This window comes from Natrix helvetica, assembly GCF_964273705.1.
Source record: "Natrix helvetica genome assembly, chromosome: 1".
NCBI classification, from domain to species: domain Eukaryota; kingdom Metazoa; phylum Chordata; class Lepidosauria; order Squamata; family Natricidae; genus Natrix; species Natrix helvetica.
Genome location: NC_138548.1, coordinates 80,879,460 through 80,898,074, shown reverse-complemented (window position 1 = coordinate 80,898,074; position 18,615 = coordinate 80,879,460). Strand labels below are relative to the sequence as shown.

Here is an 18,615-nt window from a genome sequence, read left to right as displayed (position 1 = left end):
CCCACCAACGCTGACAGGGAAAGCCACTAGAATATAAACTGAGATCAAACACCGCTCCTTATTAGCACTGGTGATTTTACCTAGTTTGGGTAATGAAACATTGTCAAGAAAACAACCAAGCTCAGAGAGCACCAAGGACCCCTCAAAGTCATTTGTTTTCCCCATCACTAAAGGCTTTAAGACATATTTGGATGATAATATTCAGAAGGAAGCTTAAATTTGATCCTTGTTTCCCTGAGAAACTGGAAGTGGGTAATCCTAGCATGGAAATTGCAGATAATTTTTGTTTATTTCATGGGCAAAAAAATGGTATTAAAATTTCAAATCAGCTTATAGTAAATCAATCCTTCAAATTACAGTGCTTTGTTGCAAGGAAATCCTGAATTGTCTAAAATAATTAATTTGTTAATGAAAACATATTTTGAATAGACAGTTTTTACTGGATGCTTTAGCAGTGTCCAATGCCACAAATCATTGTCATAATTGGATAAAGCTTTGGTTAATTCTAAATCTACAATTTTATAAACAATTGAACTGTAAGATAGTTGTTGGTAATCTGCAAGCAATTTGGAGTAATGAGTTGGAATACTCTGAATTAATGAATCAAAATGTTAAAGTTTTAAAGAATGTTAAGTATGAATTTTATAATCTGAGGATGGGATTAATGAACAAAATATTTTATGTGTCTGTTTCTTGGACATCCAGGAAGATGTTTAGCAAGGTTTAGCTGTCAACTTCACTATGTGGGAAATGTAATGTGTGTATGTGAGGCTGTTTTACATGTTCCTATTTTGATTCAGTAATAATAATTTAATAAATGTGGTGCTGGAAAGAGAAGTAAGTTTTCAAAACATCACTGGGATCCTGAAATATACCAAAACTGTGGATTTATCAGGCATGTGGTGTTGCCAAAAATTTCAGTTTGATGTTGCTGTAAGAATTTGCTACAGCAAATCCATTCTGATCACTCTAATCATGTTGAACTTCAGTTCCCATGATATGCACTCAACATGATCCATCGTCAATAACAGTAAATCGGTAAAAAGTCCTCTCTGATCTGGAATGGAATCCTCAAATCTTACATTGGGTTACCTTGTAAAACACGAATCAATTTTGGGTCTTGATCCTTAATTAAAAATCTTGAACATTTTAAACTTCATTCAATTTAAGCACCATACAATGTTGAGATGAGGATAGATTAGTAATAAAATCTAACTATTAATACTAACAATTTGGTCTGTTGGCTAAGACATCAGAGTAGAAAGCAGGAGATCATGAATCTCAGCCCAACCCATGTCAGAGGGTTGTTATTGTGGAGAAAATAGGAGAAGGAAGTTGTGTTTATATATATTCCTTGCTGGCTGAGTATCTTTAATTATATATAGTTACAAACCACCCCAGCAGTAGTTCTAAGTAGGTGTAAACAAACAAACAAAAGATTGTTCAATCTGTCTCTTACTGTGTTTTGGTTATTAGTACATCTAAGATTCCTTATTTGGAACCACTAATGTAGGATGGAAATTCATTCTTTGTTCTATGCAGCTTGCATTTCCTGTTTTGCTTTACTATCTTTCCATCCATCTATCCATCCATGTCTGTCTGTCTGTCTGTCTGTCTGTCTGTCTGTCTGTCTGTCTAATCTATCTATCTATCTATCTATCTATCTATCTATCTATCTATCTATCTATCTATCTATCTATCTATCATCTATCTATATCTATCTATATCTATCTATCATCTATCTATTTATCTATATCATCTATCTATCTATCTATCTATCTATCTATCTATCTCTATCTCTATCTATCTCTATCTATCTATCTATCTATCTATCTATCTATCTATCTATCTATCTATCTAATCTATCTATATCTATCTGTCTGTCTGTCTATCTAGCTATCTAGCTATCTTCTCTTTATTATTTTTACAAATAACTCTAGGTGGCAAACATATCCAGCATGCCTTCCTCTCCTATTTTCCTTACAACAACCCTGGGAGGACAGTTGGGGTGAGAGAGAGTCACTGGCCCAAAGTCGCCCAGCTGGCTTTCATAGCTTAAAGCAGGATTTGAACTCATGCTGTCCTGCATACTGGCCTGATATCTTAAGCACTACACCAAACTGCTTTATGATAACTTATTGTACTGCATAAAAACAAAGTGAAACCTAAGTCTTGGAGGCCAATCTAAGAGATAATGCAACATGTGCAAGTTATGCTAGTAACAATATGACACCATAAAAATAATTTATGCAGATAAGCAGCCATTCTAAAAAGAGAGAGAGAAAATCCAATTGCTAAGCATTCTGCTCTCCTTGAAACCCTCAATGCAGAATTCTTACAGCGATGTACTTCTCATGTGAGCAAGGGCTTGTGAAATCAAGGCCTGAAAATTTACAGTCTACTATTTATGAGCCCTTTGCTGTAGAATAAAAGCTCAGACAGATTTTTGTGGAGGATATCGGATTCCCATAGACCCTGTTAAATATAAGGCTAATCTTTTATTTTTAGAGCTTTGCTCACAAAATATCAATGGTTTTCGCCTTAGGTTTGTGCCTCGTCATGAAGATGAATTAGAGCTCGAAGTGGATGACCCTTTATTGGTAGAAGTTCAGGCAGAAGATTATTGGTATGAAGCTTATAACATGAGGACTGGTGATCGGGGGATCTTTCCTGCTTACTATGCTATTGAGGTCACCAAGGAGCCAGATCATATGACAGGTATTGGTTCTGTTTAGGATTGCTACTCTGTTCTGTCTCTGTCTGGACCAGCCTAACCATTAACATTCTTTGATTTGAAGGCTGTTCATGCAACCTATACCCTTTGGATAATAGCAATGCCCTGTACAGGATGTTTCCTGAAGAAAATGTTAATCCAACTAATATTCAGAATTAGAATGGAAGAAAAAAGGCATGGTTTTAATTCCCAGTTACACAAAGGCATTCAAATATACACAAACTGGGTCCCATCCCCACTGCAATGGACTGGAGTAAGGGATGCTTTTAATTTAATGTTAATAATTTACTGTACTCAGTGCTGTATTAACCATTAAGCAGACAAAGCATGTGCATAGGACACCAGGCCCAAGAGGACACCACAAAGTTGAGAAAGAAAAGAAAAGCCAATGAAGATTTGTACAAAGGAGGGGGGAACCAAGTTTTGTCAGTGCTTAGGGCACCAGTGAGCCTTAATTCGCCACTAACTATACTGAAGATACTAGACTTTTCTCTGTAAATCATGCCTTAATGTTACTTCCTTTTGAACCTAATTTGTCTGATCCAAATTTGTTGCCACTCACTCAGATTATAGCTGCTCCTAGCTTTATGAAGTAGCCCTGACCATCACAGAATCGTATCAAATCTTTTTAATGACCATGGACAGAAAAATATTCCTTTCCCATTCCCAATATGTTCTTTTAAATGCTTTCTCACCATGATAGCTTTGAGTATGAGTTCCATTCAGCACTGAAGCATAGAGGAAGCAACCATGTTGTTTCCAGTGATAAAAATAAAGTTTTTTCTGTGTATACAGTACAGACCAGGTAGATTGTATCTGGTATTGTGATGACCTCAACAGGTGAGATTGTATCTTATTTCAGTATGATTCTTGTTACTGTCTTTATTTTTCAGATTCATGCAAAACCAGTGATTGGGTGGATCAATTCCGAGTGAAATTCCTCGGCTCAGTCCAAGTTCCTTATCACAAAGGCAATGATGTATTGTGTGCAGCTATGCAGAAGGTACATTTTCTCAACTCTCCCTTTCTCCCTCAACCTCCTGATCCTTTATTTGGGTAAAGACAAATACATTTTTATTTAGAAAAAAAATGCTCTTCAATACAACCAGTGGTGGGTTCCTACCGGTTCGGTCCAGTTCAGCCAAACTGGTAGTGGGTTGGAGGCCTGGGTCACTGGAACCGGCAGTGACTGAGGCCTGCCATGCCCCTGAACCAGTTCTCCTGGCAGCGCCTATTGTAGCGCCATCTTGTTTTTGGCTTCTGCACATGCACAAAACAATTTTTATTGTACTGTGTGCTTGCACTCTGTGTGTATGCCCATGAGCAAACCGGCAGTAGTGGCTGCTGGAACCCACCCCTGAATACAACAATATCAGAACGATGAAGAGCGCCCTCCACTCCAAAATATAATTAAAAGAAGTGGCAGGCAGAAGAGAATATAACAACTAGCAATACCAAGTGGATTTGTTAATCCTACATACTTTATCTAAACAGAGATTTCAAATTCCATTTAAAGTTCTGAGCAGAACATATGTATTCAGATAATTAGTTCTACTTTGGTTTCTCCACCAAGAAAATCCTTTTGCAGGATTGAATAGGCAATCATAGTACCAGAAGATAAAAGGAAGGTGCTTATAGTAACAGATTTTCCCATTAATTTCCAGATTTAGACTGTTAAGAGTTTTAAAAACAAGCAAGGCCATCTTGAATATGGTCTAGAACCAAACTGGCAAGGAATGAAACTCATGAAGGGTTAGTATTACATGATAACCATGATTTTTACAAGAAAACAATCTAGCTCTAAGTTCAACTGCAGCTTCGCAAAAGATGTGAAGAAATGGCCTGGATTAATTTTTAAGGTAAAACACCCTCCTTTAAATTGGATGTTTTTCTACTCTACAAATAGAAAAACTGCCCATGATAAGCAATGGTATGTTGTGAATTTAATTTTGCATTTTATACTTAAAACGATGTGACAATGAGAGGTAAAATATTTTAAAAGCAAATACACAGGGCGTGCTCCTCCCCTAATATCAAAGACCAGATGTAAAATAGGCCACCTGATAATATTTATAAATTATGGACACGTTCCTATGATGATCTGAATGTGGGGTGGTAAAGGAAAAGTCACTATTGCCAGATTGTTGATGCAGAAGATGGGCCAAGACTGTCCTACCTGAACTCCAGAAATATTGTTGGATCGAAGGACATGTTTGGATTACGCCCTGTTCTTTCAGTGTGTGCTTAGTCCAAACCAAGAGAAGGTCAGAGCAAATGTGGGGAGAGTTAGGGATGTAACCCTAGGCTTACTTACTTAACAGGGAGAATCAACTCTTGTCTACACTGGAGACAAATTGCTGTCTAAAGCAGATTAGGAACTTTAAGAAACATTAATGGTTTGTGGCAGTTGATCTTTTTTGTTGTTGTTGGTACAGATTGCCACTACACGTCGCCTCACTGTGCACTTTAACCCACCCTCCAGCTGTGTCCTGGAGATCAACATGAGAGGAGTTAAGATTGCTGTGAAGAATGATGACACCAAGGATCCCAGCAAAGTGAGTTTGACTGCATATGAAGCTCTGCTTCCTGCACTGTCCACACATCCCTGGAGGTTCCATTCTTCAGGCCCTCATTATCTCATTCCTGCAGGAGTCAACTGGCTAGAGTAGTGTAGTGGGAACAGTGTTTCTGACCCTGAGTGCATAGATGGATGGTATGCTCCCTGCTTGTAGATACGACAATGGAACCGAAGGCTTGCTTTCTAAGCTCCAATCATCTTTGCAGCTTTGCTAAATCTTTCTGCTACTATTTTAAGCAGGCTTATGAAGATCTATATAGTAAGGCTCCCGTGAGTAGCTTTTCTGCATAAGTAATTTACAAGGAGTTTTCAGGAAGAAATAAGGCCATGCTGAAACAGAACTGCTTGCCAAGACCATTCATGGTCAATGGAGCAGGGAGGGAGGGAGGGAGAGAGAGAGGAAGGAAGGGAGGAAGGAAGGATGGATGGAAGGAAGGAGATAAATCTGTTATCAAAGTTTTGCCCAACTTTTAAATGTATTTTTTTCCTTATAAACCAAGATATTAATTCCCAGTTATTTTACATTGTTTTGCACACAAGTATACTAAATGCAGTTCAGTTTAATATTATGCAGACAGGTAACATTTTGATCATTATACAAATTAGATGTGTTTAAAACTGTGAAGAAAATCGTATTTATTTATTTATTCATTAGGTAAATGGACTTGTATGCTGCCTACTTTATCAATTTTCATAAGGTATAACTGTATCCACTGGGGGTAAATAATCCTTATTACCACAAGGAAAAATGTACCCCTTCATTTATCCAGAAAGCAAACTGATGCTATTGACTGCAGATAACACAGATTTTTTCCCCCAAGTTATGATTGCAGTGAGAATCCATGAAGGATGGTTGAAGGTTAATTAGCTAGATTAATATCCCACCAATGGTTTTGTACAACTCAGGACAGGTTACGTATCAATACCAACACTGATGTTACCTAGTTTGGGTAATGAAATTCTGCAAGAAAACAAGCAAGCTCAGAGAGCACCAAGGACCCCTCTTATCAACCCTGAGCTACAAATATTCTCATTTATTAGTGCCACATATTGTTCCCTACTACTATTTTTCTTATAGCAATTACCATGTGAAATACCAACTTCCATGCTAGCGAAGACTAGAAATCACAGTCACTTGATTTCTGGTCTAGTTTTATAGATAAACTTGCTCACATTTATGGCGTACAAACTGTTCCAAATGAGTTACCATAGAATGCTGAGCCAGGCTCTTATATAAACGGTACTTGGAATTATCCCATTATTCTGTTACTATTGCTGCCTTCCTGTCACCTAAGCCTCGAATTTCCTTTTCAAATTTTCATGTCATATAGAAGGGCTCCGTGGCTAAGATACTGACCTTGCCGATCAGAAAGGATGGCAGTTTGACAGTTCAAATCCCTAGCGCCGCATAACAGATTGAGCTCCCGTTAGTTGTCCCAGCTTCTGCCAACCTAGCAGTTCGAAAGCATGCAAAAATGCAAATAGAAAAACAGAAACCACCTTTGGTGGGAAGGTAACAGCGTTCCGTGTGCCTTCGGAATTTAATCATGCTGGCCACATGACCACAGAGAGGTCTTTGGACAGCGCTGGCTCTTTGGATTTGAAATGGAGATGAGCATCGTCCCCTAGAGTCAGGAATGACTAGCACATATGTGCGAGAGGAACCTTTACCTTTTAGGAAAGTTTGGTATGCAGCTTTCTCTTTCACGGTTAGTAAGCTTTCATGCAGAGCAAACAATTGCAAATAGTTATACAGCGACCATTCATTTTTTCTAAGCAACATCCTTAATTTTTAACTTAGCATTTAACTTGTTCTTTTGTTTAAGAAATAAATAGCTATCACATATTTGATAACTTGGATATTTTTTTTACCTTCTGCAGGGGAATAAATGTAGCCACTTTTTCCAGTTGAAGAATATTTCATTTTGTGGATACCACCCAAGAAACAACAAGTAAGTCAGTCCCAAAATGTAGTCTAGCTCCCTTCTCATGCTTGATATTAGAGCTAAGGATTCTTCTGATTTTTGCTTTAGAAACTCCACTTATTATTTATGTACCCACAGCTCCAAATTTGAGATAATCTTAAGAGGTTTGAGGCTTTTCTGAACTGTTAATTGGTTGCAAAAGTAATTCTTACCCAGTAATCAACTTAAACTATGTGAAATCTAATTTGAAATACTGTGGAATAGATATTGTGTTCCACACACTAAAAATTACTGATCCTCCTTATTCTGAACAAGTTACCCCATAGTATGCTTGTTCTGTGATGTTCATTATCAAGTCTTGTTCTTTGAATTGTTTATTGATAATAGCTTCCTTTAGGTGAATGGATAAATATGTGCACATACAGTATAGAAAATCATAGAAAAGCAAAGCCAAAACTCTAGTCTATGTTAAACATGTCTCATCTATTATGAGCAAAATTCAAAACAGAATGTGGTTTCTTAAATTCGGGTACTTTTGTTTGCTTGTTCCTTTAAAAGACCCATTAGCTGCTCATATTGTAACCAAAACTCAGGATGACTTACAAAACATTAAAAGCAGCACAGAGACACCTCCTAAATAATCACAAAAAACCTTATGGTGCTATAGGGCAACACTCTCCCAACATCAGCATACTATCTTGCCTGGCTTCAATCTCATTCTACCCTACTAACTGTAGGAAGAGTTACCTGTTTGAGGCCTTCAAAATACAAGGATATACTGTATGGATTATTTTGGTTGTATGTTTTTTTTTTTTAATTTAAATCCATTCCAATGTGGTTTCATGTTTGATAGAAACAACCTTGAAGGCCTACAGTAGATGGATGATCTATATGCAATGAATATAGTCATCTGTAGGAGTGGTCTGTGTGTGTGTGTGCATGCGCATGCACGTGCCAAAATAGACAAGATGTTGGGAGTTTTGTCCTACTAGAAACCCTACATTTTGCATACGCATGTCCTATCGACACACAAAAGGGACAGGGTTTGGATTGCAACCCCACACAATCATTTTATAGCTCTGATACTGAAGATTTTGATACTTCCCACTCAACATATGCTATTGAGTAGATTTATTTCTACCTAGATGATTAACATTTCAAGATATCTGATCATTGCATTTTTCTAAATGACTGAACTGTCTTTAGAATCCAAAATATTAGAGTGATTTCAATTTGGCCTATTTTAGAAAGTTGAACTTGAGGGTTTGTATCCCTCACTTCAGCCTGTGTGTTTCCAAAAGGACCCAGCTCCTTAATCACATTTAACATCAGTAAGACACTGCTGGAAGAAGACATTTCAATTGCAGGGTCCCTGCAAAGAGCATGAGGTTCTGCTGATTTTTTCATCTGCTAGTCCCGGAGAATCTTCAATTGTTAATGGGCAGCCTGGGATGAAACCGAAAAAACGGAGGCATAATCCAGAGGAGCTGGAAGTTTGGATTTGTTGACGATTATGAAATTAGAGGTGTTCTGCCAATTTTGGTTGATTTTTTATTTCTCTTGGAAAAGCAGATCTAGGACTCCTCCACCTGGCTGTGTTGACGTGCTACTCTCATTGTTGAATCAGGAGAAATGTTTGCTAGCATATGTTGTGCTGTCCTAACGCGCGAGCCTAATTCTGCCTCAGAAATGAGGCTGTCAAGCAGGGGTGAAATTCAGCAAGTTCTGACAGGTTCTGGAGAACCGGTAGCAGAAATTTTGAGTAGTTCGGAGAACTGGAAAATACCACCTCTGGCTGACCCCAGAGTGGGGTGGGAATGGAGATTTTGCAATATCCCTCTCCTGCCACCCCCCACCAAGCCATGCCCACAGAACCAGTGGTAAAAAGTAGCCAAGTGGTGGTATTCTTACATTTTGAATTTTGGATAAATTAAGAAAGCTATTGGTAGATTATATAGACTTCGTTTCCCCTCCCGCTGAGGCTTGTCTACTGTTGGAAAAAACAATAATCCCATTTCAAGTGGCCCAACTGACAAAAATGCAGAGGTGCTCCACACCTATCCCCATAGAGTTAGACTGCTTCTGACCATGCTGCTCCCAGTGTCCCATGCTGTTTAAATATAAGCATATAATTTTTGTACCAGCTAAATTGGTTGCTGGTGTAGTTGCTTCAACCGCTAGTATTTACTTCAAGTAACAAATGGTGAGAATACAGAGTATTTGGAAGAACTTGCTCATGTTGAAAGATAATAGTTGGAATTTCTCACCTGGCTTTAAGGTAGGTCAGGTTAACAAGCTTTGGAGGTAGACAGCTTCTAATATAAATAATTCCTGACCAGGAAAGAATTTAGTGGATCTATAGGCAATTCTCATTTTTTGCGAACTCAGTATACGTGAATTCACTTATTCGCAAAAATGTATTTGGAACTGAAAAATTAATATTGTTGCCATTTTCATATTTATTCATGGACATGCAGAGCGGCAAAACATTTGATCTGCTTGACGCCTACATTCTTAATTAAGGTTTCAGCAATTGATATTTTAGAATTCACAGCAATTTTGCAAAACCTAACTACCACGGATAATGAGAATTGCCTTTATTTGTCTCTGTGGTTTGAAATATTATTTAAAATTCTTAATTGGAATTTTACAATATACTGAAAGATTTTCAAAACATTTGTTCTCTATGGCTTTTAAATGAAAAGGTTTCATATTATTTGCTCCTATTAAATGATTAAACTTTATTTTAATTATCTCACTTTAAAACTATTGATAAATTGAGAATATATGTTAGTTTCATATTATAAATAACTTTGAGAAGACCTCAGCCTTAAAGGTTCCTAAGCAATAGAATAAACAAAAACTAATGGATAAATAAGAATTTAGATTTGTTAGGGTGAAAAAAGAGAGAGAATTATTGAATCATGAATAAAGCCGTCATTGCACATCAATGAACATATGTCCCTGTCATTCAGAGACAGTTGCATAGGTCTTGCATTTATACACCTGTGAATGTTAACATTCTGACTAGGGAGTGCTCAAAGAACAGAAAGTCAGATCTACTAACTTGAAGCACAGTGCAGTTGAGATTTGGGAGGTGTATGCGTCGGCCCTGCCTGCAGCCGTTTGCAACCTACACTTACCTACCCTCAACCCTTCCACCGCACAGTGATTACGTGCAGTTGTGAGGAACACTAAATCAAGCTGTAGGCTGCAGTCCTAAACGTATTTATTGGGATATTTGGCCCACCAAACCTCATAGGCTTCAGAAGAGATACCGGTAAAACTATTTTCCATCTTTTCATATTGATTTCTCTGTGAGGTCCAAGATCCTTTTTTATTCTTTATTGTGGCACTTTTTCTCTCTAGGAGTTGTTGCGGTTTCATCCTTTATGGAACCTCTACAATTTAAAAGCAGTTTAGCTTTATTTTATTATTTCAAGAAATCTTGCTACTTTCTTTGCTGTCCTAGGCTGGATTTTAATTGTTTTTATTTGATAAAATGTTAACTGCTTCAAGCCCTATTTTGGTAAGTGGATCTAAATTGGGCCCAACCTAGTGCTTTAAGATAATTATTGGATACACATTAGGAATACAGTACATAGTTCTCATTTTCTAAATACAAACTGAATTAAGAAATATATAAAAAAAACATTCCAAACAATTGAGATATTGGTATGGGTTTATCTATGTATTTATTACTGGATCCATCTCCATCTTCAACTCATCTCCATCCATATCTCTCTCTCTCTCTCTCTCTCTCTCTCTCTCTCTCTCTCTCTATCTATCTATCTATCTATCTATCTATCCATCATCTATCTATCTATCTATCTATCTATCTATCTATCTATCTATCTATCTATCTATCTATCATCTATCTATCATCTATCTATCTATCTATCTATCTATCTATCTATCTATCATCTATCTATCTATCTATCTATCATCTATCTATCATCATCTATCTATCTCATTAATGTAACCTATATCTTGTTTTTTCAGCAGATGTTGCTCTCAGGGCAGCTAACAAAATTTATTTTCTCCATCAGATATTTTGGGTTCATTACCAAGCACCCAGCTGACCACAGATTTGCGTGCCATGTCTTTGTCTCAGAGGAATCCACCAAGCCACTTGCAGAGTCTGTAGGGTGAGTTGTGGGCTGCTATGTCCTGGATTCTCATTTTTCTAGGGATTTTATTTGATCTAACGGAAAGGAGCACTAGCCTCAGATAATGGATGTAGTATGCACCTTTGAGAGGGATGTGGTAGCTCAGTGGATAAGACGCTGAGTTTGTCGATCAGAAAGGTTGGCAGTCCAGCGATTCGAATCCCTAGTGCCACGTAATGGAGTGAGCTCCTGTTACTTGTTCCAGTTTCTGCCAACCTAGCAGTTCGAAAGCATGTAAAAATGCAAGTAGAAAAAATAGGAACCAACTTTGGTGGGAAGGTAACAGAGTTCCGTGCACCTTCGGCATTTACTCATGCCGGCCACATGACCATGGAGATGTCTTCGGACACTGGCTCTTCAGCTTTGAAACGGAGATGAGCACCGCCCCCTAACGTTGGGCACAACTAGCACATATGTGCGACGGGAACCTTTACCTTTATGCAGCTCTGGTTGCAATAGTAATCACAGCATACTTGCTGTGGTCAGGGATTAACCATTTTTCAGTGTCAAGGAAAGGGTAAACATAGTTTACTGAGAATTCTAACTCTGTCTTCAGTTTGCATTAGTATGGCATGAAGACTTGTTTCAGGGAGATGCAAGGTTTGACTGGGAACTACCTTCATTGAAGTTAGTGAGTTCGCAGAAATGTACTCTGTTTCCTGGAAATCTTAGAGTATTGAGTCAAGATGTTCTTTAAAAAGCAATCTAGTGCTTGAATTCTTGAATTAAGATGTTTAAATGGCTCATGGAGCTACTCCTGTTTTTCAATATGCAGCATTTTCTAACGGATGCTCAGGCCCTCCACAATGTGGAGAGAGAAGAATTCATTAAGGCTGGTGCATTTTTCTGAGGCCAATTTGTACATATCTGTGCCTAAATGTTCCATTTGCATGAACGTTAATATATGTGCATGAGGTCAGAGCTATTAGGTCTGTGAAAATTCCATTTCTTAAATGCTGTTTGTTAAAAAAAATAAGAGTTACTACAGATTTATGATACTTGGTTCCCAGTTATTTGGCACAAGTTCTTGCATAACCTACTGTCCTTTCCTGTATAGTTGGCACATAATATGTGCAGTAAGCAGGTTATTCTGCCAAGTCTTTACAATTCTGGGATGTGCTGTATTTTTATCATTCTTTACCCGGTTACAAAAGATTATTTTAGAGAAATCTGATTCTTTTTCCTAAAGTGCTTGAAAATACAAAACTAAATAATGAAAGACTTTAAAAAGAATGGGTGCATGAAGCACCTTGGTTCTTGAATCTATGACACACATCTAGCTTCTCTACAACACACCTTTTTGTCTCTCGTTCTTTTGCAGGAAGGCTTTCCATCAGTTCTACAAGGAATGTGTGGAATATACGTGCCCCACAGAGGATATCTATCTAGAGTAGGGGCAGGCCCAGCCCCCTCTTCATGTATAGACAAGGGCCATTTCCCCATTGTGCATGGACAAAGCTGCTTCAAGTCTGAAGGAGGAAGAGGCATGGGAGCAGTTTCCCTCCATATGCAGAGCCCCTCCTCTTTCAGTACACCTCCTTTCCTTGGGCAGGGGGTTTGGGGAGTTGAGAATGGGTGGGATGGGTGGCAAACTATGGGGATTACTATTTTTAAAGAAATGCATTCTCTTTTTTCTTTATTCAAAGAAAAATGCCACCAGCGAAAGCAGTTGCTGCCTCCACACATCTGGATGAGCAAGCAAAGCATTGGCCCAAGAACAGGCAGGGTTGAATATCCCATCTGTTTGGCATAGGAGGGAGCTGGTTTGGTGCCTGGGCAAAGAAGCTCCTCCACACTTTTGTGGGTTCCTGCTACGTGCTGGAGTCTGCTCTAGTCTGCCACACATTCCACATTTAACATAGGCTGTTTAATAGGACAGAAGTGCTGGACTTCCGCCAAGAAAATTGGGTAGCTGATATGCTTAGATAAAAGATAAGGAAATAATCAACCGAAATCTTGGAAAGGGCTATGGAAGCTAAGCATAAAAAGATTACTGACAAGCCCCAGTAAACAGAAATCCATTTTGTATTTGACCTCCCATGTCTGTAAAAGTAATCCAGGACTACTGTACGGGACATACCTTGGCACTTGGACTTTGAAAGGGAGGAGAGTTTGAGAAATCTGGAGTTATAGCCTCAATGTATCTTGTGGGTGCCAGGTTGTGGGAGGCTGAAGGTGAAAACTAGAAAGAACCACATTACTTCTAACTGATATAGATAAGACCCTCTGTTCAACTCTGGTTGTGCTATCCCCTTTCCTTCATCTACCTGCAGATCCTAATCTCAAAGGGATGGGAGTAATCTGGACAGTATGGTGAGCTGAGAGCCGTGCACCTGATTCATCCATATTAGGGGGCTGGGAGATGCTCCAGCCATTAAGCACAATGCTGAATCAGGAAACAGTAGTGAGGTCTTGTGGGAGAGGCAAAAGCTAGGGGACTAACATGGGTAACAGTGGCCCAAGAACTGCAGAAAGGTGTGCCTTTGCCTTCCTCCCCTGCCTACGGACCCGAGCTTTCCAGGCAGAGGGCTCTGCTTCTGCTGGATCTGCTTTGATGACAACAATGATTAAACATTGATGTTTCAAAGGAACCGTGTTGCTTTTGTGTTATGAGGTCATTTAACAACTGTTTGAAGCCCTTAGGATCGAATTGCAGGAGCCAAGGTAGATGTTTCAAAAGATAGTATTTTATTAATGTAGCCACCTACCCAAGTCTCAGAAGTAGTCTACATAAAATTAAGAGAAGTCTTACATGCCTGCAATTTTCAGAATTGTACATTGTAAAGATTGCAGAATCATATTATATTAGAGCCCTGTTTGGCTTGTATGGAATGACCATTCAGGGGCATAGTGAAGCAATTTTCTTTTTGCGTTTCTTTTTTCCCTGCATTTATTTTTCAAGGTTCATATCCTACATCTCCGTGAGGAAAAGTGGCTTACATAGTAGCCCTTGTTAGCCAAGCTGTCTCTGTATCTTTTATTGTTATGTACAGTATAATGTGGAGGGCCCTGTTTTTTATGTGTCGGAGGTTCTGCCATTTCATACTCACTGCTTTAATAGTTGCATCCTCACATTCTCTTAAAGAGCAGCTGGTTTGGTCTAGTGTTTAAGGCATCAGAAACCAGGAGACTGAAAGTTCTAGTCCCGCTTAGGCATGAAAACCAGACCAGTCATTCTCAACTCAACCCATCTCACAAGATCTTGAGGAAAATAGGAGGAAGAAATATTAGGTATCATTGTCCCCTGGAGTTATTTACAAAAATAATAAAAGATGGGATAAAAAAGAAAGGATTTTGAGATATTGGAACTTGGGAACCTGAGTCAGCTTTACAAAAATGCCTGTCTCTAATGCCAGCCGTTATTTCAGCCAAATATGTAATTACCTACTAAATCAGCATTCTCTAAAATGCCTTTAGATGAGTTTGGAGCTGTGCTTTTACTAAATATTATGTAAATGAATGGCACTACAAAGACAGAAAGGCTTTTGAGAGCTAGGCCTATTTAATAATTGTTGAAATTGAAGGCTATAAAATCTGTTCATAACATTAGTTTATATAGATTAGAATTTTAATATGAGGTGGAACCCAAATTCAGAACCACTGGAGAAGTTGTTGATGAAGAGGTCAAAATAGTCATGGCACTGAAAACTGTATTGGACTCTTATTTTTCACTACACAGCCTCAATGTTGGTGATGAAGTCTTCTCTCCAGCCAATAGCCAAAAGTTTCCAAATTATTATTTAGCATAGTAGGAATTAAAAGCACGAAAAGGAAAACAAGAGAATCTACAAACGCCAATCTCACCTTAAAATATTGTGTTTATGATAGGGATGCATACAGAGGTGCATGGAGAGTTTTTAGAATAGTGTTAAGTAACAGGATGGGGATTATTGCTATACCATTTGGCTATACAGCATGTTCTCTTGCCATTTTCAAAGGACGTCATCGTAATAATACTCTTCAACATTGGGTTCATCCCTTTTGGTTTTATGTGTTCTGTGCAGTGTTTCTGACTCCTTACGTTGTTTCCGTATCTGGAACTTGGGATGGCGTGGTTTAAGGCCATAATCTGTGAAAACACAATCTTGTGAAATACTGCAGGTAGTAGGAATGGGAAATATTATGATGGTGGTTATATATCCCCAGAGGGCCTACAAGCAGGCACTAGTCACACAAGTGTAGACCCCATTTCAGTCCTCCTTTGGCTGCAAAGAAGACACTAACTTCCATGGCTGCTACTTTTTGTAATTGATTGATTGATCTAGAACTGAGTGACCTGGAGAGGTCAAAGCTTTGCTAGTAACAAGTCCATTAACACACACATTGAAAAGTGTAATTGGAAGGATTTTGTTCTTGCATTTCTGTAGCCTTCCTGACAGGAAATTCTTTTCCCAGGCGAATCCTGTCTCCTTGCTTCCTTATGTTATGTTATGTTTGTAGGGTATTGAACTCAAACTCACAAACTGCCCTTAGATGTGTTTGTATCTTGGCTCCACGTATCTAGGTAACTACTAGATGGTACCCAAAATCCCTCTTTGTTGCCACTTGAGATTGATAAGATAAATACTTGGCCAGTTGAATCAGGCCAGGTTCAAAGACAAAAAGAGAAAAAAAAACACGACAAAAATTGTAGTGCACTAAGTAATCATTGTTCTACATGCCAATTGGAGGTCATATTTTCATATGTATTTAAGCCAGTGTTTATCTCAGAAACTTTAAGAAGTGTGGACTTCAAGTCCCAGAATTCCCCCAGCCAACATGGAAATGGAAGCCCACACTTCTTAAAAGTTGCTAACATTGGGAAATGCTGGGTAAAGCTGTATAGAGAGTAGCATAACACAGACCTGTCCCTAATGTGGAGCATGGGCACATTGTGGGGACAATAGTATGATTTCCTGTGGTTCCAGGACAGAAGGGGGAGGGGCACAGCAAAACAAGTTGCGTGAATGTGGCCCCGCCTAATGTGGAAGAGATGTAGCAATGTGCCTTTACCCAGTCATGCCTTATGCCAAGAAATAGGAACTAGATTTAATAAGTGCATACCATCCACTAAGCCAAACTGTTTCTGCTGGAGCTCCAAGGGCGCAATGAAGTCTTCTGGGACAGATCTTCTGAATCTGCCATAGGAGAGCACAAGATCAGGAAGGGCTACGATTACTGCTTAAAGCACTGGTGTTTGTTTTAAAAAACAAATCAATACAGGGCAATTTCCTCATCATTTCTTTTGACAAATCTCATGGGCAGATAACCAAGTGATTAAATCTTAAATTGTTTTTCAACAGTAGCTATCATAAATCCTCCATAACCACATGACATTTCTTGAATCCATAAACAAAATGCTGTAAAATTCAATTAATGGATCATCAATAAACTTAATTTACATATTTCAACCTTAATTCTCTTTATATTGGTATTGGATATAGACTATGAAGGAAAAAATCCTCCAAGGAATTCCTCCCGTCAGAGGTGTGCATGGTTGCAAGCTTCCATGCACACCACTTGTTATATCAGAACTTGCAAATCTTGATGTGAAAATCATACTGCAGTGAAATCATACTGGCACTCTTTCAATAAGTGTTTATTTGTTGCAGGTGCCCATTGGAACGTACTTTTATTGTGCCTGAATGTGACTGAAATGAGCCTGCATGTTTGATGGAACTAATTTGTTTTAATAATCCTTAATTTTTATGGATAATCCTCACAAATGAAATTCTTTCTATTTTTAAAAATATGAATTTAGTCTCTAAGAATATTTATGCAGGTCATTGTATCTTTTTCTTTTCTATTGCAATCTCTCTTTTAACAGTCCAAAAAGAAAAAAATACATAGTCCATGGTCTAAATTGTTCGAGGAAAATGTGTTTCCTTCAGATTTCATACTCTATGATTGTATCTGTCCAAATATTACTTGTCAGTAAAAAAAATTTTTTACCAAGCGCCATTTTTTACGCACTACAAAGTTATTAAAAGAGTTCTTATGTGCAAGATCACAATGTCACAGATATAATGAAACATGAAAATAAAGTGAGGAAGAAAAAAAACAAAACACCAGTAATGAACAAATGATGAAATGTCCTACCCCGAAATATGCTGGTGGTAACTCTATAAAATTTATTTATTAAAGACAAAACTGCATGTTGGGTAATGAGCATTTTATATTATCTGTGGTTGTCATGATCTCTCATCTCTTCTTGAGATATGCAATTACATACTGATGTCATATACTTGCAATTTTCTGAAATAAAGTCTTATCTTGGGGTGTCGTGTGGGGGGAAAAATACCAAAAAGCTCCACAAAAAAAATCCACCCATCACTGAAACTTAAAGGCTTATCATGCCTCACTCATTCCAATCAGATATCAGTGTTTTACTCTTTTCTGATAAAAGTTAATTTCAATTAATTAAACAATCATTATTTGAATTCATCCCTCAGTTTTTCCTGAAACTGAGCTTAAACATATTGTACGCTGTACACTTGCAAAGTTCTTCTGTCGATGCTAAAAAGTGTAAAATATTCCTAAAACTGGGTATGGATAGGAAAGATAGCACCACTATGTGATTTTTCAAACCAGGTGGCCCATCAATGCTCCTTTCCCATCGTAACTACCATGTTTTCCCGAAAATAAGACAGGGTCTTCTTTTCTTTTGACCCCCCAAAATAAGCGCTTGGCCTTATTTTCGGGGGGGGGGGTCTTATTATTTTTGAGGTGCAGGAGGCAACAAGCATGGTCACCTCATGGCTGCTGCTGTGTTGCAGTATTTTCAGGGAGGGCTGATTTTAGCACATGGGCTCAAAAGCCTGATTGGGCTTATTATCCGGGGAGGTCTTATTTTCAGGGAAACAGGATATGAATTTATCAGGTACATAGGATCAGTACTCAGGCATAAAGCTCTAACCATTACCTTTGAAGACCTGGTACAGGCAGCAGTTGCTGCATCAGGAGTAACATGATCAAAAATCCCATCTGGCCTACAAAGCCAAGCCCAGCTTGATCTATCTTTCTCTCCTTGGCAGAACCGAAGGCAGCATTCAAAGGCTACAGTGTTGTCACAAAGGTATAGAATGCAGGGCAATGCTGAGTTCCATGTGCTGGGCAGTGAACAAAGGTCACTTTAAGAGCAAGAAGCAGGCATCCGCTTCCCCCCCCAACCTCCCCCCCCCCAATACTGTTTCAGCTGTGTGGTTGAAGTCCATTTTAGAGAAAGCTACT

General features: G+C 38.4%; 2 protein-coding genes across 2 annotated transcripts in view; one reads left to right on the top strand and one right to left on the bottom strand.

Annotated features, from left to right (window-relative positions):
* The window catches only part of MAPK8IP1 (mitogen-activated protein kinase 8 interacting protein 1), a 56,579-nt gene extending 39,783 nt beyond the window's left edge, over nucleotides 1-16,796 (top strand). The window contains exons 7-12 of the mRNA XM_081939896.1: nucleotides 2,546-2,718; nucleotides 3,628-3,737; nucleotides 5,170-5,289; nucleotides 7,194-7,264; nucleotides 11,287-11,385; nucleotides 12,728-16,796. Of these exons, the coding sequence (XP_081796022.1) occupies nucleotides 2,546-2,718; nucleotides 3,628-3,737; nucleotides 5,170-5,289; nucleotides 7,194-7,264; nucleotides 11,287-11,385; nucleotides 12,728-12,800 (646 nt within the window). The 3' untranslated portion in view covers nucleotides 12,801-16,796. The remainder of the gene's footprint in view (nucleotides 1-2,545; nucleotides 2,719-3,627; nucleotides 3,738-5,169; nucleotides 5,290-7,193; nucleotides 7,265-11,286; nucleotides 11,386-12,727) is intronic.
* Nucleotides 15,339-17,347, bottom strand: FREY1 (Frey regulator of sperm-oocyte fusion 1; the record flags this gene model as incomplete). Its single annotated transcript, XM_081937203.1, has 3 exons — nucleotides 15,339-15,475; nucleotides 16,450-16,563; nucleotides 17,338-17,347. The coding sequence occupies 3 exons, from the start codon at nucleotides 17,345-17,347 to the stop codon at nucleotides 15,339-15,341; spliced, it is 261 nt and encodes an 86-aa protein (XP_081793329.1).
* Nucleotides 17,348-18,615: the final 1,268 nt, after the last annotated feature.